The following is a 23701-nucleotide window of genomic DNA, read 5'->3' as shown; positions in this document are numbered from 1 at the left end:
GTCGCAGCTCATCTGCGCAGATCGGGGGTTCCAGTCTTCCCCTATCTCGACGACTGGCTGTTGAGGGCGGGCTCGCCCCAGCAAGTAGTCTCCCACCTCCAGACTACGGCCGACCTTCTGCATTTGCTGGGGTTCTCCATCAACGTGCCGAAGTCACACCTGAGTCCCTCCCAGAAGCTCCTCTTCATCGGAGCGGTTCTCGATTCGGGGCAGTTCCAGGCTTATCCTCCGGAACAGCGGGTCCGGGATATTCAGGCTCTGATTCACATCTTTCAGCCTCTATACTGGGTTTCGGTCAGGTTGGTGCTGCGGCTTCTGGGGCTGATGGCCTCCTGCATCCTGTTGGTGCATTACGCCAGCTGGCGAATGCGGGCTCTGCAGTGGGACCTGAAGTTTCAGTCGGCCCAGCATCGAGGCAACCTGTCCGACCATGTCTTGATCTCGGAGGGCACTGCGAAACAGTTGCAGTGGTGGCTCACGGACCGCGATTGGGTCAGCGGCAGATGCCTCTCCCTACCCCAACCGGAGCACGTAGTAGTGACTGACGCGTCCCTTCTATGATGGGGGGGCCACATGGGAGATGCAGAGATCAGAGGACTCTGGTCTCCGGCGGAGACTCCACTCCATATCAACCTTTTGGAGCTGAGAGCGATCCGGCTTGCACTGAAAGCCTTCCTTCCCTCTATCCGGGGAAGTGTCGTGCAGGTGTTCACGGACAACACCACCGCCATGTGGTATTGCAACAAACAGGGCGGGGTGGGGCCGTGGACCCTTTGTCAGGAGGCTCTGCGCCTCTGGACATGGCTGGAACACCATGGCATCACCCTGGTGGTTCAACATCTGTCGGGCTCTCTGAACACCAGAGCAGACGAACTCAGCCGCCGGTGCATGATGGATCACGAATGGCGTCTGAACTCGGACGTGGCGCAAGGTCTCTTTCTGCAGTGGGGAGAGCCTTGGTTAGATCTATTCACCACCGAAGAGAACGCGCAATGTCCTCAGTTCTGCGCGTTGGAATTTCCAAGGCAGCACTCGCTCGGAGACTCTTTTCGGCACGAGTGGGGTTGCGGTCTGTTGTACGCCTTTCCGCCTATACCACTTCTGCCCAGAGTGCTGAAGAAGATCAGGCGCGACCGGGCCCAAGTCATCTTGGTGGCTCCGGACTGGGCACGAAGGTTCTGGTATCCCGAGCTACTCAGTATGTCAATCGATCCTCCGATACGACTGCCTCTTCAGGAGGACCTTCTGTCGCAGCAGCAGGGGACGGTCCTCCACCCGAACCTGTCCAGCCTCCACCTCCATGCGTAGAGATTGAGCAGGGGCAGTTGATGCCATTTGACTTGCCTCCTGAAGTCTGTGATATCATTCTGGCAGCCAGGCGTCCCTCCACAAAGACGGTATACGCCTGCCAGTGGGACAAATTTGTGGCATGGTGCACAGCAAAGGCTGTGGATCCCCTTTCCCCCCCTCTTTCCGAGGTTCTACTCTTTCTTCTTTCTTTGGCCCAGCAGGGTTCTGCTCTGGGCACCTTGAAACGTTATCTTGCTGCAATCTCTCCTTCTTACGGCTTCCTTATCAGCCTTCTCTTTTCAAGTCCCCTGTTGTTTCCCGTTTTCTCAAAGGCATTACTCACATGTTCCCTCCTGTCCCCTTCGTAATGCCTCAGTGGGACTTGAATCTTGTTCTGACCTTTCTGATGTGTGCTCCTTTTGAGCCTCTTCACAATTGTCCCATTCGTCTTCTGACCCTGAAAACTGCTTTCCTGGTAGCTATCACCTCGGCTAGACGGGTGAGTGAGCTCCAGGCTCTGTCATCTAAGCCTCCCTTTCTTTCTGTTCATCCGGACAAGGTTGTCCTCCGGCCTCGTCCTTTTCTACCGAAAGTGGTGACCCCATTTCACCTCGGGCAATCTGTCACGTTGCCCACCTTCTTTCCGCCTCCGCATCCTTCAAAAGAGGAAGAGAGGCTCCACCGTCTGGACCCAAAACGGGCGCTGTCCTTTTATTTGGACCGCACCAAACAGTTCGGGGTGGACAACCAACTTTTTGTTGGATACGTAGGAGCTAAGAAGGGGAAAGCGGTACACAAACGGACCATCTTGCGGTGGGTCGTGTTGTGTATTAAACTTTGTTACTCCTTGGCAAAAAAGGACCCTCCTGTTGGGTTGAGGACCCATTCCACCCTGGCCACTGCGGCTACTACTGCCCTGGGCCGGGGAGTTCCCTTGCGGGACATCTGTCCGGCAGCGACGTGGGCTTCACTGCACACGTTTGCCAAGCACTATTGCCTGGACAGCCAAGTCCGGAGAGACGGCTTCTTTGGCCGTTCTGTTCTCCAGGACTTTCTGGTGTGATCTTGGTTCGCAGACCCACCACCGGGGTTGGTATTGCTGGGGTATCTATTCTAAGGTGAGGAATCTAACTAACGTGTTTCTTTCAGATGAACAAGTTACTTACCTTCGGTAACGATGTATCTGTAAGAAACATTAGTTAGTTAGATTCCTCACCGACCCACCCATCCTCCCCGTTCTGCGAACTGACATCTAGGGTTAAGGTTATCCTTTTCAGGGCCCTAGATTATTTGGCACCAGTCTCTTGCATGGCTCTGCGTTCCTGGCGCGGAAAGCTAGGTACAAGAACTGATGTCCGCGCGAGGGTGGCGTCTAAGTACTCCGACGTCATTCCGGCGCACGACGGACGCCGAGCCGCAGACAACACCTAGCGACGCGCAAGGGGTATTGCTGACACAAAATCTTTCCGGATCCAGCCTGACGCCTGGGGATATTCTAAGGTGAGGAATCTAACTAACTAATGTTTCTTACAGATACATCGTTACCGAAGGTAAGTAACTTGTTCATTAGGGTGTTAACTGTCTTCAAGTCAGCGCTTGTACAGAGGGCTCAAGGGCATCGGTTTATGGTTGTTTAATATCTGATAAAATATCCAGACTGGGTACAGGTAGCTCCTATAGCACACCACCTACTGCCAAGTGCAAGCGGGTGCTTTACCCACCACTAATACCAAGCATTAAAAATGCTATAGGTCTCGCCTTTTATTAAGTCAAAGCCATTTGCTTTGCTATATAATACCATTAGCAAAGCAAATGGCTTCAACTTACTAAAAGGCGAGGCCTTTTGCATTTTCAATGCTTGTTGTTTTACTGATTTATTCGCACTCTGTTCTCATACTCTAACAGTTTTGTTTGTGGTGTCTCCGCGTTGTGGCGCGTAAAAGTTCTCAGAAGAAAACTGTTGTCAGCGCGCCGGGGTGGGACTTGTGTGACCTCGCTGACGTCACGTCTGCGGACGACGTCAGGGCGGGCTCGCGTGGTACCGCCCTCTGCGAGCAGAGATGCTGTGGCAAAAAGATTCCGGATCCAGTCTCACGCCTGGGGCTCATTCTACGTTAAGGAATCTGTGGCTAGAATAGTCTCTACCAGATACATCGAAGGTAAGTAACTTGTACTTCACTTTGCAAGCAGCCAGGACAATAGCGGCAATACAATGTCTTTCATTTAGGAGAGTTTGAGCTATTGGCATTCTAAATGACAATAGCTTAAACTTTCGCAAATGCGAGACCTATTGCTTTCCAAATACTTTTTGGGGGGGTTATTTCCAAACGGCCCATGGTGCGCTTGCACTTAATAGAGGCCACGCCCCTTTCTATAGACGAGCTGCTCTTTTACAACAAAAAAGCATTTGTTTTTCAACTCCGCTTTCACTTTAATGGTGGCTGTGCTCCTTTCTTTAGACACCGCTAGTCTAAAGAAAGGGATGTGGTCTCTATTCGTGTGGAAGCGCGGCATGGGACGCTCGGAAACTAAAAATATTTGCAAATCAATAGGTCTCGCTTTTGCGAGAATTTAAGCTATTGACACTTACAATGCCAATAGCTCAGTCTCGTAAGTGCGAGACCTGTTGAATTGCAAATGCTTGTTAATATTTATTGGTTGCCCATAAGGCAGGATGTCAGATATTCAAAAGAACATGTCAAATTTGAACTTTACGCGTCCTGACAGTGAATACTTCAAACTGTTGTGTTCATTGCAGTAATGCCTGCAGTCCAGTGTTGAGTGCTAACTTCTATTTGGGACCACCAACTATAGTACTTCAAGGTATCAAATCTGTTACTTTAGACCAGACTTATTTCTGGAGTTTCATTTAAATTAACTTTTAATGCAAAGGTGACCGTAGAAAGTCAAGTTTTGTTTTTGCCCCAAACGTCTAGTAGCCATTTCTGGTGCTCTACAGAAGTTGTCACCTGAGACAACCTGCTGCCCTCATGCTAAGAGGTATGAAGTGCTCTCAAAGGGGAACGGAGGAGGTGACCTTCTCTTTCCTGGGTGGCTACAGATGTCCCAGCTTCAATGGGGCTATCGCCTCTGATGGGCAAATGAGTCACACTGCAGTCTGCCTTTCCCGAATGTAGATAATCTGGCATCTCTTCCAGAGGAGGAACATAAAATGCAGAACCGGTTTTCCAGGAGGGGTGGCCAATTATACTAGACAGACCTCAGTGGTGAGCCCATGGCTGTGTCCCAGGGAAGAAGGGTCCCAACATCTTGTGCTTGGGCAGAGAGCCCTGTGGGATTTAGTGTCAACCCCACAGGGAGTGTCAGTGGGTAGAGTTGCCTTACGGGAATTGGAGCCTCATTAGCCAGTGGGTCCACTCCACCCACAAAGTTGAAATTAGTTTCCAGTCTCAGAACACTGCTGGACTCAGACTGCACCTGCTGAGCCAAGGCAGGTTTTCAGAAAGGAAACGGCTGCTCCTGCTGTTGTACCTATGGAGAGAGACCCCAAGGGCTGAACATCCTCCTGCTCGTGCCAACGGCTAGTTAGTGGACTCTGAGCTAGTTTACTAGCCTCCTGTTAAGCTTATGAGACACAAGTTAAGGATGACTTGCAGCTAAAAAGGGCCCAGCTGACCAGGTCGCCCTGGACTCTGCTAGTGTAACCGAGAGATCAAGTCATAGCCCCCTCTCACTGGTTGTGAACCACTCTCTGATTCTGAACCCTTGGCTAGTGCTAGAGTGCAACCTGTGAGCCAAAGGCAAAAGGTACTGTTTTAAACACACAGCCTCATAGACAACCACAACTTATCAGTTCATTGGTAACCTCGGTTCTAAGTGTGAAGGTAAAATCTTGGCCAGGAGCAACGCAGCACCCTCATCCAACCCATACTTCTATTGTGGTCGGACTAAAACTTTGACTTTTCCCTGGAATCTTGTGCTCGAGGCACATAGAATACCACTAAGAGTGAAAAGCAGTGATTTACCAACTTCCAAAACTTTTCTAAAACTTTTTGAAGTGAACAGCAGTGATTTATGAAAATCTTACAAAAAGCATTACTCTGGTTCTCTTTATTCCTTTGTCAGATTTTTTTTGTCTTGGTGTCTATTTGAAGATAACAATATATCCTACTCTATTTTTATAAATTGAAAGGTTTTTTTAGCCTCTTGTTTCCTATCAACTGTGTTATTACTATAAAATGCTTTACACTTGTTTTACTTGGAGTTAAGCTTCGCTGCTCTGTTCCACAGCTACCCAGGACTGAGCTGCAGTTTAATTTATTAGAAAACCTGACTGGACCTGAAATGGATTAGTCACATTATTACTTGGTGAGGTCTCACAATCACCTCAGCTAATAAATAGCCCACTTTTCTCACAGGGTTGGTGGCTCCATGGATCTTGGTTCTGACAGTCCATTTTCTCTATTAGGGGGAGTCTCATGGTACTCTGGTGCTATGTCACTAAGCACGTCCACCCCCTGGATTAAGTTTAGGCTGATCTCCTCACTACCCTTTTATCAGGTTTATAAATATCTCTTGGCTTTCCAATTGAGTGCAACAGGATTGACCCTTTTACAATAGTGGTAATCTACTTGACCCACTCAGAACAGAGCACAATAATCTGTGACTACTTAGAACCCCTAGAGAAGGCCATATTTTGCAGCTGGTAGTCTCTTCTCATTCACATGCTGTGCATAATTTGACATCTAGTGATTGATAGATGATTAATATAAAGTAATGATGCCCCATCCCAGGGCAAATATCAAATTCCAGCAGTGGATGGAAGTTGCTACTGATACATCCTACTGTTCATCAATTCCGTTGAAAAGATGTGCCAGGTGTACATGTCTGTGCCTTGGTCTTGAGCTCATTGCCCAGTGTCTACATGAATGATGTTTCACAGTTGACTGAGTAGTTTGTCAGGCAAATAAAATGTGGTTTTGGCCTGTTTTAAATCCTGTCTTTTGTCTTCCAACAGAGAGAAAAAGGTTGGGTATTGGCCAGTCCCAGGAGATGAACACACTTTTCCGCTTTTGGTCATTTTTCCTTCGGGATCATTTCAACAAGAAAATGTATGAGGAGTTCAGGCAGCTCTCTGTAGAAGATGGGAAAGAGGGTTACAGGTAAGTGCAGTTAAGCCCATAGAGCAGTCCTAGAATAGTACACCTTATCATTTCTAATAATTGCTTGTTAAGATATTATTTTATATTCCTTTATTGTGGAATCTATCTTGCAGTCAAACTCCTGAATAGTTCTGTTTGGAACCAAGAAAATACACATACTTTTTGTAAAATGCAGATAGAGATTGATATTTTTTAAATTCCTAGTTATCTATTAACTAGGCATTTAGTAACTAAGTAATAGCTGGTATTTACTATCAAGCAGGCTAACATTTTAGCTTACTCCTTGCATGTAAAGGGAAAACATGAAGAGTAATGGACCCAGATAGCACCTGTATGAATCTAAATGTTTGCATGACTTATGATAGACTTATAACCGCAGGTTCCACAATCGTAGAATATTCTCCAGGCTTCATCAGGAACATCTTGAGCATTACTCTGTGGCGCCTCCTCGATTATGGCGGAGGAGCGTTGCCCTTCCCCTCTCTTCCGCCTCCCCCCCCCCCCAAACAAACAGATGCAGAACTTGAAAAATACAATGATAGTAACAGGTTTATTCCAATTTTTATTGTCTTCACATGGCAGAGTTTTGGGGGGGGGGGCTATATGATAACAGCGAAGGAGGAGGCGTAATGGCCACATGCTGCATGTGGGGTTGGCTGGCCATCTTAGGATGGCAAAACTGACATGCGCACTGACATGTTTCCAACCATAGCTGCTTGCCGGGTTGGATACAGCAGGCACAGGCTCCCAGTCTCTCGGGTAGTGCAAATCCAGCCTGCTCAGGCCAATCCCGGCACTTCTTTCATGCTCCTATCAGCATCTGGATTGGCCGTAGGGATGTCTGGGAGCCTCCGCTTGTGCTGCAGGGGAGCCAGAGGAACAGAGGAGCCGCAGGTATGTTTTTTTTTTTCCTCCCTGACACCAGCCGCTACTGGCAGTACCTCTGCATGCCAGTAGGTGGTGCTGTTCAGCTTCGCATTGGCAACAGCGTCGCGGTGCCAATATAAGCACCACCTTTGCTCGCTGACATCAGTTCCTTTGTTTCCACAGCAACAGCTCGGGTTCGAAGAGCGAGCTACCTTGGTCTTTTTACTAACTTGTTTTGAATTTTTATTGACGTTTGAGGTTCACGCTCCGTGTGTGGTTGGGACATGTCCCCTGCTAAACCTTTGGGGTTTGAACTTTGCAGGGATTGTCGCAGGCGGATGTGTGTCCGATCCCTGCTTAGTCTGTTTCTGGTGTTTGGATACAACCCCAAAGCCTGTGCCAAGTGTAAGTCGATTCACCTGAAGGTGATTTGCAAGCGGGTGATGAAGCTCTTGGCGGTGTGGGAAAAGAAGACCCTGTACAATTCCTGGAGAAGATCTGCTCCAAGACCTCTTAGTCCAAGTTGGGTAAATCTAAGAAGCACAAGAAAAAGAAATTGAAACCTTCTGCAACTTCCCCCCTCAACTTCATCCGTCTGCATCCAGCTGTCCTGCAGATCTAGTGTCAAAGCCCATTCCAAGTTACCCTGAGGTTACTTGCACTGGAGTGACTCCCAGCTAACGTAAGGAATTCTATGACTCCTTCAATGCCATTTTGGGGTTACTAACGCCCTCAGACATGTTTTGAGGCCCACAGAGCTGAGAGGGGCCCCTGCTGGGTTACTGTCCATCATAAACACCAGCTGGGCCCTCTGGATACTCTCTACTCTCAGGATAGATTGCACCATGGGTGCCTCCATGCACCTCCATCCCATCTGCTGCTGGCACCGCTCGACCACCTAGATGATCGTAATTACCGACCTGGTGCCTCTGTCAGTACTATCTCCTGGACTTTTCATTCATTGAAAGGGGTGGGGGGAGAGGAGGTGTATGCTCTCCTTAGGAACACAAGAGGAAAATTGGTTTGAGAATGTGGGGGATGCCAGTGATTTGGCTATGTTCCCAGACTGGCATGCTTTCTCCTTAGGGCCACACTTCAATGGTCGGTGCATCTTATGCCACCATGAATTGCAGGGCAGCTGAGCTCCTCAATCTCCAGCTGACGGCTGTTCAGGTAAAGTCCAGTGTCTTGACATAGGTGCTTCAAACTGAAGCAGGCTCACCTGAGCTTCTGCTCCTGTTTAAAGAAGCCTTCACCAATGTTCTCCTAGGGGCCTGGGTGAAACTGCAGAGGGGCTCCTGTGCACTGAGTGATTGTATCTTGGCATTGTCCTGCCCCTGGAGACTCTGCTTTCCTCTTCCAACACCCCTACCTAAAAGCCTGACAGTAAAGGCCCCTCTAGCGAAGATCCAAGAGCCTGGACACTTTTGGGAAGTGCATATTCTCCACCAGCCTCACCTCTTGGGCCGATGTTTCCATGCTTTGTGGGACTCTGTTGCACAGCTGCATCCACTGATGCCTGAGGAGGGCCTTGCCATCCTCAACTGAGCTTTTGTGGACTACAGGGATGTGGCGAAGTTAGTCATTCAGTGTGGACTGGACACTAGTGTCTCTATGGGTAGAGCCATGGCATCTGCAGTGTATCTGCATTGCCACGCCTTATTTTCCACTGCGTTCTTGGGAGATGTCCAGTCATCACTGATCAACATTGCCTTCAATGACGTCCTCTTGTTGAGCGACAAGGACGATGTGGCGCTAAAGTCCTTTCTGAAGAGCAGTGTCACTGCCAGATTCTACGGTGTGAGGAAATAAAGTGTATTATTGCGTGGTTGTGTAACCTCACCATATAATAAACTTACCAACACCTTTAGGACCCTTATGTTTTGTTTGTCAAACCTTCAGCTCAACCCTGGGTAGCCTTTGCTCTGAATAGCAAGGCTTGCACAATAGTACAAGTGTAAAGCATTTAAACAGCACCAAAACATTTGAAGAAATCGACAAAACCCCAATTAAATCTGAGACCAGTATATAAAAATAGACTGTATTTTTAGACACTACAACAACAAAAAAAACACCAAAGGGTTCTGAAGATACAGAATTTACAAGGTATAGTAAACCTGGTTATTCCACTCAATCGCAAACAAGCGTTGGCGAATTCACAGAATTTAGACACTTTATCACCAAAGGGTTTGGTTCATTGGAGTGAGGTCACTTGGAGTTACCTTTGCAACCAATTCCAGTAGAGAGCCAGTCAGGGGAACCAGCCAGGTCCTAAGTCAGTTACCTCGGTTGGGGAAGCAGTCCTCAGTCAGTTACAGGCACTTTTATCCTTTGCCTGGGATTCCTCTGGAAGTGGTCTTGATGCAAGGGTGAAGGATGCTGTGGATGCGATGCGGTTGGCGGAGGTCTTTCTGCACCTACTCCTCGGTCCACGTAGGTGGTCCTGGCCACAGGGTCGACGTACCTCGAACTCCTCTCGGTACCAGTTGCCCAGTATCGCTGTCACAGGACAGTCCTTCCTGGATCGATAACTAGTCTTCTGGAGGTCCAAGCTGCACTCCAACAAAGCTCCTGAGCTCAGGGAACTTGGGTGCAACTTTGTGTCGGGTCCTGATCCCTGGTGCTGCTTGGTGGCAGTTAAGGCTTTGGGCTACCAACTTGCCCCAGCAGGCCTCTCAGCTGTTGTATCCCTGTGCTCTAAACAGGAGTTCAGCGCACTGACCATTGGGGTCGCTTGGCTTTGGCTGGGCTCTGTATACTGCTTCTCCGCGAGCAGGACACAGCAGGCACAGTGTGAGAAAGTGCCCTCTTTCTGCATGGTTGCCCCCACTTTTTGATAAATTGCTAATGTGCTTTGACTGAGTGTGCCCTGGTCTTCTGCTAATCAGGTACCTAGGGCCTATGTTCTTTCCCCAAAACTGTATTGAAGCCTAAACCCAATTGGCATCTCTGGCCACAGATCAGCCCCTGGTAAATGGTACCACAGGTTCCCAGCGCACTGTGACTAGAGAAGGCCTGTAAGGGCTGCAGCACTTATTGTGCCACCCTTAGAGGTCCTGTACACTTACACACACACACAGCCTTTGCTGGCTGCTTGTTTTGGTGCAGAACAAAGAAGAGTCGACATGGCACACATCTGTTTGCCATGCCTACAACCCACTTCCTGGCACAGATCAGTCACCCCCTCTAGCTGGGTACACTATACCAGTGGTGAGGGTACAGGTGGATGAGCCCTTTACCCCTACAGTGTCTAAGTCCATTCTTAGATATTGTAAATGCAGTGCTGCCATTAAGAGTATATGGTGCTGGGAGTTTCAGTACGAACTCCACAGCACCATAATGGCTACACTGAAAACTGAGAAGTTTGGTATCAAACTTCTCAGCTACATTAAACCCACCCCAGGGAAGGTACCCATTGGCCCCTGCCTTTTACCTACCTCTAACACCCCTAAATCTAGTATTTAGGGGCACCCCAGAAACTTGCTGCCTCGGACAAGAAGAAACTACATGAAGGACCGAACAGCCGTGCAACTGCTAACAAGAGGAAGAAGCCCACTGACTTGGCCCCAGCCCTACCGGCCTGTCTCTCCCTCGAACCTGCTCTTGCGTAATCCTGGTGTCCTGCAGCCAGCAACTTCGAAAACCCCAGAGGACCTGTCTGCCTTCAACTACAAAGACTTTGTCTCCTGTGAACACCGGATTTGTTCATCTGCAACCTCTGGCTCCGGCCGGACACTGCGAATCCAGCCCACTCTGCACCCGCCGTCCACGGCCTGAGCTCGATTGGGCAGACACCACGAGGAGGTCACCCTGGCGATCCTGACCCAAGATCCGGCGACCCCTAACCTGCCTCGAGCTGACGCCTGCAGCCTAAATCCAGAAGGTCCTCCCAACCGCGACCAGGAGCTGGTAAAAAGATCCGACCCCATAAGGCACCCCTGCACCCGCCACCCCACTGCCCTGGGTGCCCAAACCGACCGTGCCTAATCAACCCCTAACTTCCCAACTTACCTCTCGAAGTGGTGGTCGCACCCAGAAGACCAAAGTCACCAAGCCTGCAGTGCCTTTGCAAACCAGAGGTTCCCCATTGAAAACACATGGGCACCCGACGTCGAAACAGCACCCTGCACCCCTCCACCCTAGTGCCGCGGAGGGTGAACCTTTGGTGCTACTTTGTTTCCCCATTTGCCCTGAGCTGAAGTCCATGTGCTTTGCTCCCACAGCCAAGTGGCCTGCTCGCCAGCAGCCACCAACCTGAGGCCCCCTAACCCCCCATTGGTTAACATTGGGCCTCCGCACTCTGCACCTGGCCGCCCCAGTGCCGCTGAGGGTGTAGCAAGAGTGCATCCTTGACCCTGTGGGACCCCCGAGTCTACCCCCAGAACCTCAACTCCCACTACCAAATACTTACCTCAAAACCGCTAACACTATTTTCCTCCATAGGATAACAAAGTGTGGAGTCGGAAAACCTAAAGAAATTCTTTAAAATTGCACTAACTAACAAAAGCGATTTTACTTATCTGTTTGCAGGAAATGTTCCAGCGTAGTATCCAGTTATACTACTAAGAAAAGAAATCTGGAAAGTAACTTAACTGTAATTTTACTGAAAAGCCCATTAAAGTCTATGTACTGTATTTACAAAATATTGCATTTCTCTGAAACCATACTGTAAGTCAAAACAAAGTGCATATACTATTACAAATCCAAACTGTATTACAACTGTATATTTACTGCAAAGTATTTATCAACTGACCTGTGCCAGACTTGTTTGGGTCTAGGAAATAAAATAAGTAAAAGAATATTTGTATACAAAACCAATTGGTCTGAAGTTAAGTCTTTGAGTGTGTGAAATCGTTTGCTGATTGAGTGGTTACAACAAATGCTTAACACTGTCCTCTGATACTGCCCAACCACACTACCACAAACTTCATTTCTCTCCATAGGAACCTACTAGTGTGCACAGTGTCCAGTGGAGCCCCAAAGGTAGGCAGAGGTTAAGTTAGATAGCACCTCACTCTCTATTTGTGGTAGTGTGGTCAAGCAGTAAGGCAGTATCAGAGGACAGTGTTAAGCATGTGTTGTACCCACTCAATCAGCAAACGATTTCACACACTCAGACTGAACTTCAGACCAATTGGTTTTGTATAAAAATATTCTGTTATTTTATTTCCTGGAACCAAGCAAGTCTGTCACAGGTCAGTTGATAAATACTTTGCAGTAGATATACAGTTTGAAATGCAGTTGTAAATTTACTTTGAAATTGTATCCGTTTGAATTACGGAAATGCAATACTGTGAAATGCTGTACATATACTTTGTATTTTCCAATAAGAATCGCAAGTAAGTTTTACGTTACGTTTGAGATTTCTTTTCGGATTACTTTTTCTACTCAGTGTGATGTGCCTAGATATCACTCTGAGACATTTCCTAGAGAAAAGGTAAGTAAAATCAGTTTTGCACAATTGTTATTTTTCATGTTTCCATGCACATCAACTCCACACTTAACATTTTTCAGAGAAAAACAGTCAATAGGTTCCTATGGAGAGAAATGAAGTTAACAGTTACCAGGTAAGGACTCGGTCTTTGGAGTTGAGCTTCTGGGGTTAGAACAAGGGTTCCCCCAGGGTCAAGGATGCACACTCATTACACCCTCAGCGGCACTAGGGCATCCGGGTGCAGAGTGCTGAGGCCCAATGTTATCCAATGGGGGATAGGGGGCCTCCGGTTGGTGGCTGCTGGCTAGCAGGCCACTCAGCTGTGGGAGCAAAGCTCCTGTACTTTAGCTCAGGCCAGATGGGGAAACAAAGTAGCACCAAAGGTGCACCCTCAGCAGCACTAGGGCGGCCAGGTGCAGGGTGCTTTTTCGATGGGGAACCTCCTGTTTGCAAAGGCACTGCAGGCGTGGGTGCGACTATCACTTCGAGGGTTAAGTTGGGAAGTTAGGTGTTGGTTAGGCGCCGTTGGTTTGGGCACACAAGGCCGTGGGGCGTCGGGTGCAGGGGTGCCTTTTGGGGTCAGATCTGCTTGCCAGCTCCTGGTCGCGGTTAGGGGGGGGGTCTTCTGGATTTAGGCTGCAGATGTTGGCTTGAGGCAGGTCAGGGGTCAGCAGATCTTGGGTCAGGATCGCCGGGGTGACCTCCTCGTGGTGTTTGCTCGCTTGGGCCGTGGTCTGCGGGTGTAGAGTGGGGCAGATCCACGGTTGCAGATGAACAAATCCAGTGTTCACGGGAGACAATCTTTGTGCTTGAAGGCAGGCAAGTCCTCCGGGGTTTTCGAGGTTGCTGTCTGCAGGACACACCGGGATTTTGCAGGAGCAGTTTCGAGGGGGGAAGACCGGCCGGTAGGGCAGGGGCAAAGTCAGTGGGGTCTTCCTCTTGTTAGCTGCTGCATAGCTGTTCGATCCTTCTTCTTCTTGCAGGTTCTTGTCTGAGGAAGCAAGGTTCAGGGGTGCCCCTAAATACTAGATTTAGGGGCATTACAGGTGAGTAAAAGGCAGGGACCAATGGGTCCCTTCCCTGGGGTGGGTACACCCCCTATTATGCCACCCTCCAGTGGGAGGGGGACATGAGCCTGTCCCTGGTTGGCTGAGTCCCCCCATCTTCAAGATGGCGTGTACTGAGTTGTGCTTCACCTCGCCTCCCCCACCTGAGGGATGGAGTTGGCAGAGGTGGGCACACCTCGCTTCATCACTTGTTTTTCCCACCGGTTCTCCCTGAGGGTCAGAACTAGTGGGGACCAGTTGCTGAGAGCAAATGGCCTGGGGAAGCTCAAAAGCCGGCAAGCCTTTGAAGCTTCCCCTTCGTGAACCCTGTCCATCCAGGGGGAGGAGGCGTGGCACCTCGTCCCAGGATGTGAGTTTTCAGTGTAGCCATTATGGTGCTGTGGAGTTCGTAATGACAAACTCCCAGCACCATATACTCTTAATGGCAGCACTGCACTTACAGTGCCCAGGAATGGACTTGGGCTCTATAGGGGTACAGGGTGCCATCTTTCTTGCATGGTATGCCCCCACCTTTTACTGAATTGCTGAATGTACTTTGACTGAGTGTACCCTGGACTTTTGCCAACCAGGTGCCCAAGGCCTATGTTCCTCCACATAAACCCAAATTGGCAAACCCTGGCCACATGTCAGCCCCTGGTAAATGGTACCATAGGTACCCAGGGCCTTGTGACCAGGGAAGGCCTTTAAGGGCTGCAGCACTATTTGTGCCACCCTTAGAGGCCCTGCACCCTAACACACACACACACACACACACACACACACACACACACACACTGCCCTTGCAGGCTGAGTGTCTGGGTACAAGACAAAACAGAGTCGAAATGGCACACATCCCTGTGTGCCATGCCCACAACCTACACTGCCCTGGCATAACTCAGCCACACCTCTAGCTGGGTGCCCTATGCCAGTGGTGTGGGCACAGGAGCATGAGCCCTGTGCCTCTACAGTAACCAGGTCCATTCCTGGGCACTGTAAGTGCAGTGCTGCTATTTGAGTATGTGGTGCTGGGAGCTCGTCAAACACAAACTCCACAGCACCATAATGGCAACACTGAAGACTGAGAAGTTTGGTATCAAACTTCTCAGCACATTAAACCCGTACTAATGCCAGTGTGGGATTTAATGTACAAAGCACTACAGAGGGCATCTTAGAGATGCCCCCTGAAACCTAACCTACAATCCACGTCTTGTCTGAGAGGCTGCCTAGACTGCCACACAACAGACATGTTGCTGGACCCCTGGGTGGAGAGCCCCAAGCTCTCCTGGGCCTGCAACAATGCACATCCTGGGCGAGGTGCTAGGTCTCCTCCCCCAGGATGGGCAGGGGGAAGCTTCAAAGGCATGCCGCCTTTGTGAGCTTCTCCAGGCCACTTGCTGTACTCAGCATCTGCCAACCCCACCCCTCAGGTTTGGGAGGCGAGGTGAAGCACCTCTTCGGGCTCTCGCCATCTTGAAGATGGGGAGCCCTGCCCAATCAGGATTAGGCCACTGCCCCCCTCCCACAGGAGAGTGGCTGGATAGGGGGTGTACCCACCCGAGGACAGGGACCCAGTGGTCCCTGCCCTTTACCTACCTGTAACACCCCTAAATTTAGTATTATGGGGCACCCTGAACCTTCCTTCCTCCGATTCTGTCAAGAATTCCTGTCATACAAGGGAAACACGCCCTTATGTAAACAGGAGAGCTGTTACATAACTCAAGGGAAACACGCCCTTATGTAAACAGGAGAGCTGTTACATAACTCAAGGGAAACACGCCCTTATGTAAACAGGAGAGCTGTTACATAACTCAAGGGAAACACGCCCTTATGTAAACAGGAGAGCTGTTACATAACTCAAGGAAAACACGCCCTATAAAGGGAGGAACCGGGAGGTACAAGGCTGTCGGATATTGTGTGTTCGAGGCATGTGGGCTGCTGAATTCATATCTGTGCATAGATCGCCGCCTAGTGTTGGGTCCGGATGTTTGCACGTTGTTGTCCTGGAAGAGTCTTCGAAGTATCCTTGGATAGGTGACTCCTCCCCTGGACTACAGTGCGCATGGGCATCCTCTCCATCCTCAGATTGTTTTTTTCCGCCATTGGGTTCGGATGTGCTATCTTAGCTCAAGTTAGGAAAATATTTTTTCGAGGCCAAAAGGCCTTTAGTTCGCGTCGGTACTGTTTATCGATCGGGTTTCGATAGAATTTGTTAGTTTACTAACTTTCAGCACCGACTGCTTTCGCATTTACCTGTCCATCGACTACTTCGACGATGGAATCCAGGACGCCATTCAAAAGGTGTCCGGTATGCAATGCGAAGTACCCACACATCGACGTCCATCCGGTGTGCAACAAATGCCTTTCGCCGGACCACGACGAATCAACATGCATGGCCTGTGCCCGGTTCCGCTCGAAGAAGACTCTGCGGAATCGACGAGCGGCGAGACTCGAGGCGCAGCACGCGGCACCGGCCCCGACAGACATCTTCGGCGAGGCCGAAGACGTCGAGGAATTGGAAGTCTTGCCCTCCAGTCCCGTTTCCGAACACGAACCCGGATCGGACGGGAAGGCGAGTCACTCTTCCACAGAGGTGAAGACGACACCGAGGTAGGAGACGACGAGGAGGTCTTCGGGGCCGAAGAAAGTAGCTCCAATGATGAACAAGGCCTACCTGTTCAAACCGTTCAAACACCAGTGCCACAGCCTATGGCTCCGGTCGAGGGATCGCCTTCGGGCCTTACCCGAGACCCATCCCGCAGTTCTTCGGCCCCGCCCTCGGGCCCGGCCTCGGACGTTCAGCGGCAGCCATTACTACATAAACAGGCTGGTTTCCCTATCACAAAACCGAAACCGAAAGCGGCTCAAGTTCCACCGAAACTGAAAGTAGCGCTGGTCGGATCGAGGCCTTCGACGCCAGCGCACCGCGTCGGCACCGACCGCACCAAGAGGGACTTCGGTGCCGAACTTGAGGCGGGCGACGTTGGAGTCGACAAACGTAAAAAAGCCATCGGCACCGACAAACCTGCTCGGCTACCGGCACCGACGACACCAAGGGCGGTCCCGCCTGCTGTGTCTCACATCGCTCCCTCGACGACACCTAAGCCTCAGGTATCGAAGACTTCGACGGTGATCTCTTCACCCCGACTCGATGACCCGCCGGCACCGAAAAAATCTACGGCCGCCTCTACGAGCCTGGCCGGTGCCAAAGCCTCGAAGGCGCCCCAAGTACGACCTGGTGTGACGCAAGGCAGCAAAACCACACCTGTCCTCCAGGACACGTCGGGCTCCGGTTCGGTCGGAGCTCCCGCAGCCTCTTCGGTGCCGACCAACATTACCTTCGGCTTGCCTCCGTCAACAATCCCAAAAATGTTCCAACTCAGGACACGGGTCACCCAACCTACAGTCACACCTGCTGAGACGTCTCCGGCACGTATCATCGACGCCGGCACTGGCAGAATGATTCTCCAGGACCGAAGGATAACTTCGGAGCCGCCATTGGACCCTTTCAGGATCCCACTAAAAAGGAAGTTGCCTGCAGAATCGGAACCTCTCCTTTATGAACCCTTCCATTCATCCTACCAGGATCCACACCGGTTCTCCCCCACACGCTCCGATACAGACGCATTGGAGGACTACATGGCTGACCAAGTCCCCTACCATGTAGACACGGACCCTGATGACCAGCAGGACCCTGATCAAACTTGGGGCGACCCTGCAGACCCCAGTGCACCTCTCGATGCACAGGATCCACAACTCTATGGGGCAAAGACATCTCCTACGGAGGATACTGCGGCGTTCAATGCTCTTATCGAACGTGCTGCCAATAACCATGGGGTGCAGCTTCACTCTGATACCATCGAAGATGACTTTCTAATGGACACCTTTGCATCCTCAGAAAGACATGTAAAGACTCTGCCAATGTTGAAGGGGGTCCTCAAACCAGCCAAGGACATTTTCAAAGAACCCACCAGGGCACGAGTGATAAACCCCAGGATTGATAAAAAATACAGATCAGCACCTGGGGATCCTACTTACATCAGAGGACAATTACCACTCGACTCCATCGTCGTAGCGAATGCACGCAAGAGGGCACACTCGCAAACAACAGGTGACGCTCCTCCCCCGGACAAAGAGTCCAAGGTGTTAGAAACCTCTGGCAAGCGAGTTGCCGCCCAAGCTGCCAACATATGGCGCATAGCCAACACTCAGGCGCTCCTTGCTCGCTATGATAGAGCGCACTATGACACACTTGAGCAAATATTCCAACATCTCCCTGACCAGTTCAAGGAAGGCGCAGAAATGCTCATCAGAGAAGGACAGCTACTAACGAACGCTTCCATCAAATGCGCACTAGATGTTGCAGACACGGCTGCCAGAGCCATAAACACAAGCGTCATGTTGCGACGACATGCCTGGCTACGGATCTCAGGATTCAAGCCTGAGGTACAAAACAATATACTGAACCAGCCCGTCAACCCCGACTATTTATTCGGGCCAGAGGTTGACACCACCCTCGAAAAGATAAAAAAGGATACGGACACTGCAAAGTCCATGGGCGCACTACAAACTCAGTCCTTTCGGAGCGGCTCCTTTCGTCGCCCCGGAAACAAGGGAGCTGGTAGAGGACAGGGGTCACAACAAACATATAACAAAGGCAATACACAGACCACCTATGATAAAAACACCCGAGGTGGATATCGTGGCTCCAGCACAAAGGGCAGAGGACGCGGCTACGGCAACACCAGGTCCTCCCCCAAGAACAAGCAGTGACGCCCTCTCCCTTCCTCCCGACCACATAACACCTGTCGGGGGAAGGCTACAAAGGTTCCTGTCCACGTGGAATTCCATCACCACGGACAGGTGGGTCAAAGATATTATAAAATACGGTTACTGTCTGGAGTTAACCTCCACTCCACCCACAATACCACCAAGAAGCCGTCCTATGTCCTCAGAGCACTTAACGCTCTTACAGCAAGAAGTGCAAAGTATGCTTCTAAAAGGCGCTATAGAGGTCGTACCCATCCACGAGCAGGGTGCGGGAGTGTACTCCCTCTACTTCTTAATTCCAAAAAAGGACGGGTCGCTCAGACCTATATTGGACCTGAGACCCCTGAACCAGTACATTCTTTCAGAGCACTTTCATATGCTCACTCTACAGCAAGTCCTTCCGCTTCTCAAGCAGGGAGACTTCCTAGCCACACTGGACCTCAAGGATGCGTACTTTCACATACCCATCCACCCCTCACACAAAAAATACCTCAGGTTCACTGTTCAGGGGCAGCACTATCAGTTCAAAGTCCTTCCCTTCGGCGTGACAACAGCGCCCAGGGTTTTCACGAAGTGCCTAGCTACGGTGGCAGCACATCTACGGAGGCAGCATATACACGTCTACCCCTACCTAGACGACTGGCTCGTTCAAGCGAAGTCAGCCCAGCAATGTGCAAGCCACATATCCCGCACCATTCACCTTCTTCACAGTCTGGGATTCTCACTGAATTATCCAAAGTCCCATCTCCAGCCCGCACACGTACAACAGTACCTAGGTGCGACTATAGACACTCTGGCGGCCACAGCTCAGCCAAATTTAGTGAGGATCGACAGCATACAACTGCTGATCTCCAAATTCAAACCCAATCACTCACTTCCAGCGCGAGTGTTCATGCAGTTGATAGGCATGATGGCCTCCTGCATCTTCATAGTCCCGCACGCGAGATTACATATGCGCCCACTTCAGGAGTGCCTAGCACGTCAGTGGAATCAGGCTCAAGGACAGTTAAAGGACCTAGTGTTGGTGAGCGGTCGGGCATACAACTCTCTGCATTGGTGGAATCCACAAAACCTTTGCAAGGGCCGACCGTTCCAAGAGCCTGTCCCACAAATAGTACTGACAGCGGACGCGTCTCTCCAGGGATGGGGAGCTCATGTACTCCACTACACAGTACAAGGACTATGGACAACACAACAAAAGAAGTTGCACATCAACCTTCTGGAATTGATGGCAATCTTCCTAGCCATGAAGGCATTCAAAGTACATCTATGCAACAAGGTCGTGTTGATCCGGACGGACAACATGACCGCAATGTACTACATACAGAAACAGGGAGGCACACACTCTCCACAGTTGTCTCATCTGGCTCAGAGCATGTGGAAGTGGGCCATTCAAAGGAACATGTTCCTCATGGCGGAACACCTCCCTGGCAAGGACAACCAGATGGCGGATCTGCTCAGCAGACACAGCCACCAAATGCACGAGTGGGAGTTACACCCATCAGTACTCCAACCGTACTTTCAGCAGTGGGGTCATCCGGAGATAGACCTATTCGCGACAAGCGAAAACGCAAAATGCCCAAGCTTCGCCGCCAGATTCCCACATCCGCAGTCGCAGGGCAATGCGATATGGATGAACTGGTCCGGCAGATTTGCGTACGCTTTTCCCCCAGCGCCATTGATACCGCTAGTGGCCCGCAAACTCCGACAACACTCCCTGACACTCGTCCTAGTTGCTCCCACGTGGGCACGCCAGCCGTGGTACACCACCTTCCTCGAACTTTCCGTGGTGCCGCATCAAAGGCTGCGGATCAAACCCGCGCATTTGACGCAGAACCATGGAGAGGTTCAGCACCCAGATCCGCAACAGCTGAATCTGGCGATCTGGCTCCTGAAGTCCTAGAGTTTGGCTATCTCAACCTGCCACCTGACTGTATGGACATCATCAAGGAGGCCAGGAGACCCACTACCAGAGCTTGCTATGCAGCCAAATGGAAAAGGTTCGTCATTTATTGCGGTAATAATGACATCAACCCGCTGGACGCATCCATCCAAAACATCATCTGTTATCTCTTACACCTATATCGATGCAATCTGGCGTACACCTCTATACGTGTCCATTTGACCGCAATATCAGCCTATCTGCAAACCAGGCAGCACCTCTCTCTATTCAGAGTGCCTGCCATCAAAGCATTCTTGGAAGGGCTCAAACGAGTCATTCCACCTAGTCACCCACCGGCTCCAATGTGGAACCTCAACTTGGTCCTCACACGCCTGATGGGTCCACCCTTTGAACCTCTACACTCATGCGAGATTCAATTCCTTACCTGGAAAGTGGCCTTCCTAGTAGCGATCACTTCCCTCAGAAGAGTTAGTGAACTCCAGGCACTAACCGTTCAAGAGCCATTTATTCAGGTTCACGCTAACAGGGTCGTACTACGTACCAACCCCAAGTTCATGCCCAAGGTAATATCGCAGTTCCACATGAACCAGACTATTGAACTGCCCGTTTTCTTCCAAAACCCACAAACTGTTGCAGAAAGGGCACTACATACACTAGATGTACGGAGGGCCCTCATGTACTACATCGACAGGACTAAACCATTCAGGAAGACAAAACAACTGTTCGTTGCCTTTGCCCCACACCACAAAGGTAACGCCATCTCCAAAGCAGGGATAGCCAGATGGATAGTTAAGTGTATTCAAATCTGTTATCAAAAGGCAAAACGCACATTAACTATTCCACCACGAGCCCACTCAACACGTAAGTTGGGGGCTTCCATGGCCTTCCTAGGAAATATTCCCCTGCATGATATATGCAGAGCAGCCACATGGTCCACTACACACACATTTACAAAACACTATTGCGTAGATGTGCAGTCAAAACAGCAGGCAGCTGTAGGACAGGCTGTTCTCAAAACACTTTTTCAGACCGCTGCAGCTGGCACGGGTAGCCGCCGCTAATAGAGGGCACTGCTATGTATTCTATGCACAGATATGAATTCAGCAGCCCACATGCCTCGAACTGAATATGCTACTTACCAGTATGCATCTGTTCTTGGCATGTAGGGCTGCTGACATTCATATCGCCCTCCCTCCTCCCCGGCGCCTGTCGCAGCTGCAGCTCTCAGAATTACTGCAAGCATGGTCATCACTTTCTGTATCTACTCCATCACTGCCACAATGGCGAAAAACAATCTGAGGATGGAGAGGATGCCCATGCGCACTGTAGTCCAGGGGAGGAGTCACCTATCCAAGGATACTTCGAAGACTCTTCCAGGACAACAACGTGCAAACATCCGGACCCAACACTAGGCGGCGATCTATGCACAGATATGAATGTCAGCAGCCCTACATGCCAAGAACAGATGCATACTGGTAAGTAGCATATTCATTACACCGACGTACCTGCTTCGTGAAGAGCAGTGTTCCGGAGTGGCGCTCCAGTAAGGCAAGAACGGAGGTAGGTCGAGTCGTTACTCCCTGGGCCGTGTCTTGCCCCATCGTCACCTGTGAAGGACCCGGAAGCTCTACCGGTCAACCATTGAGCTTCGCTTTTTGACTCGGCTGAGTCCAAGCGCAGTGGCGCTTTTGCTGGTTGGAGTCGTAACTCCCAGCCCGACCAGAGACACAGGGACTGCCAGCTGTAACGCACACCAGGAGGTGTTTGCCGCGTTACAGACTCGGAAGTCCACAGGATCGATCGAGCGGCTGCTCTCGGTTCAGTCTTCTTGCTTGTGATTGGGGTATCGGTGACGCATCACCAGGAGGTGACTCCGCGTCCCGGTGCAGTCTGAGGAAGAGGTTGAGCGGCTGCTCCCTTCAGGTAGAGACCCCGGCTGGGTGTTTCCCTGACTCCTCGATTCTCCCCAACACTCTTCGTGCCCCTCACAGCCTACCGATTGGCATTGTCGGCCATTTCATTTCTGCCCTCTGTTGGCATACGCCGGGATCGGCGTATATGCAGAGGACGGTTAGGACCATCCGTGCTGTGGGCTGGTAACGTACTTAGCCTGGAGGATTCCAGTGACTATAACTTTTGTTTGTTCTTTGTATTTTATTTGCCTTCATTAAAAGAACTAACCCTTCACAAGTGGTTGCGTCCTCATTGTCGTGTCTGTTAAATGATCCTGAGACGTTCAGGGCGTTACAGATTCCAGATTCTAAACTAGCAAAGAAGAACAAGAAGAAAGAAGACATGCCGTGCAGCTGCTAAGAAAAGGAAGACACCAACTGCTTTGGCCCCAGCCCTACCAGCCTGCCGACCCTCGAACCTGCTCCTGCTAAATCCCGGCACCTCCTGCAGCCAGCAACCTCACAAACCCCGGAGGACCTGGCTACCTTGTAACTCTAAGCACCTGGGACTCCCACGAGCAGTGGCTCTGCTCAAAGCAAGTTACTAACCCCTGGCATCAGCCCGGAACCGCAAACCCTGCACCCGCCAATCCTGGCCTGTGCCGGAGTGGACAAAGACCCCAAGGACGTCCCCCCGGCGACTGTGACACCGAATACCGCTCCAAAGGACCCTCCTTGATGCTCCTGACGACGCCTGCAGCCTCAGAACCAGGGACCCCCCCCCCCCCAACCGCTTTCAACAGAGGGTAAGATTTCCTGACCTCAAAAGGCACCCCGGCGCCCTGCGGCCCTCTGTACCCGACTCCTGGGTACCTACCTATCCTCCAACTTACCTCTCGAAGTGGTGGTGGCAACTGAAGAATCTTCGTCCCCCAGCTTGCAGCCTTTGTTCATCCTTGAGGTTTCCCATTTAAATCCATTGAGCGCTAGAAGGCTCAAAAGCACCCTGCACCCAGCCGCCCGAGTGGCCCTGGCAGTGCAATTTCTACTCCTACCTACTTCCCCATTTGCCCTGAGCAAGTGACCAGTAGACCAGCTCCCACAGCCACGTGGCCTGCTGGTCAGCAGCCACCAACCAAGGCCTCCGATAGGATAACATTGGGCCTAACTCACTCTGCACCCGGCTGCCCCTGTGCCGCTGAGGGTGTAACAACTGTACTTACCTAACCCTGGGAGACCCCTGACTCTGTGCCTAGGACCTTAACTCTGCCAGTCGAGTACTTACCCAAAAGCCGATAACTCACTTTTTATCCATAGGGTAACATTGACTGGCTTCTTCTGAAATTTCTTCTAAGTGTGGAGTTTCTAAATTTAAAATA

General features: G+C 50.7%; 1 protein-coding gene across 4 annotated transcripts in view; it reads left to right on the top strand.

Annotated features, from left to right (window-relative positions):
- LARP1 (La ribonucleoprotein 1, translational regulator) overlaps positions 1-23701 on the top strand; it is a 938019-nt gene that overhangs the window by 832921 nt on the left and 81397 nt on the right. For all 4 annotated transcript variants that reach the window (XM_085617634.1, XM_085617633.1, XM_085617636.1 and 1 more), the window contains exon 16: positions 6269-6413. In XM_085617634.1, coding sequence (XP_085473760.1) covers positions 6269-6413 — 145 coding nt within the window. The remainder of the gene's footprint in view (positions 1-6268; positions 6414-23701) is intronic.

The sequence above is a fragment of the Triturus cristatus genome, chromosome 7 (genome assembly GCF_964204655.1).
Source record: "Triturus cristatus chromosome 7, aTriCri1.1, whole genome shotgun sequence".
NCBI lineage: Eukaryota > Metazoa > Chordata > Amphibia > Caudata > Salamandridae > Triturus > Triturus cristatus.
Note: the sequence above shows the minus strand (reverse complement) of the source record. Positions and strands in the feature narration are given on the sequence as shown.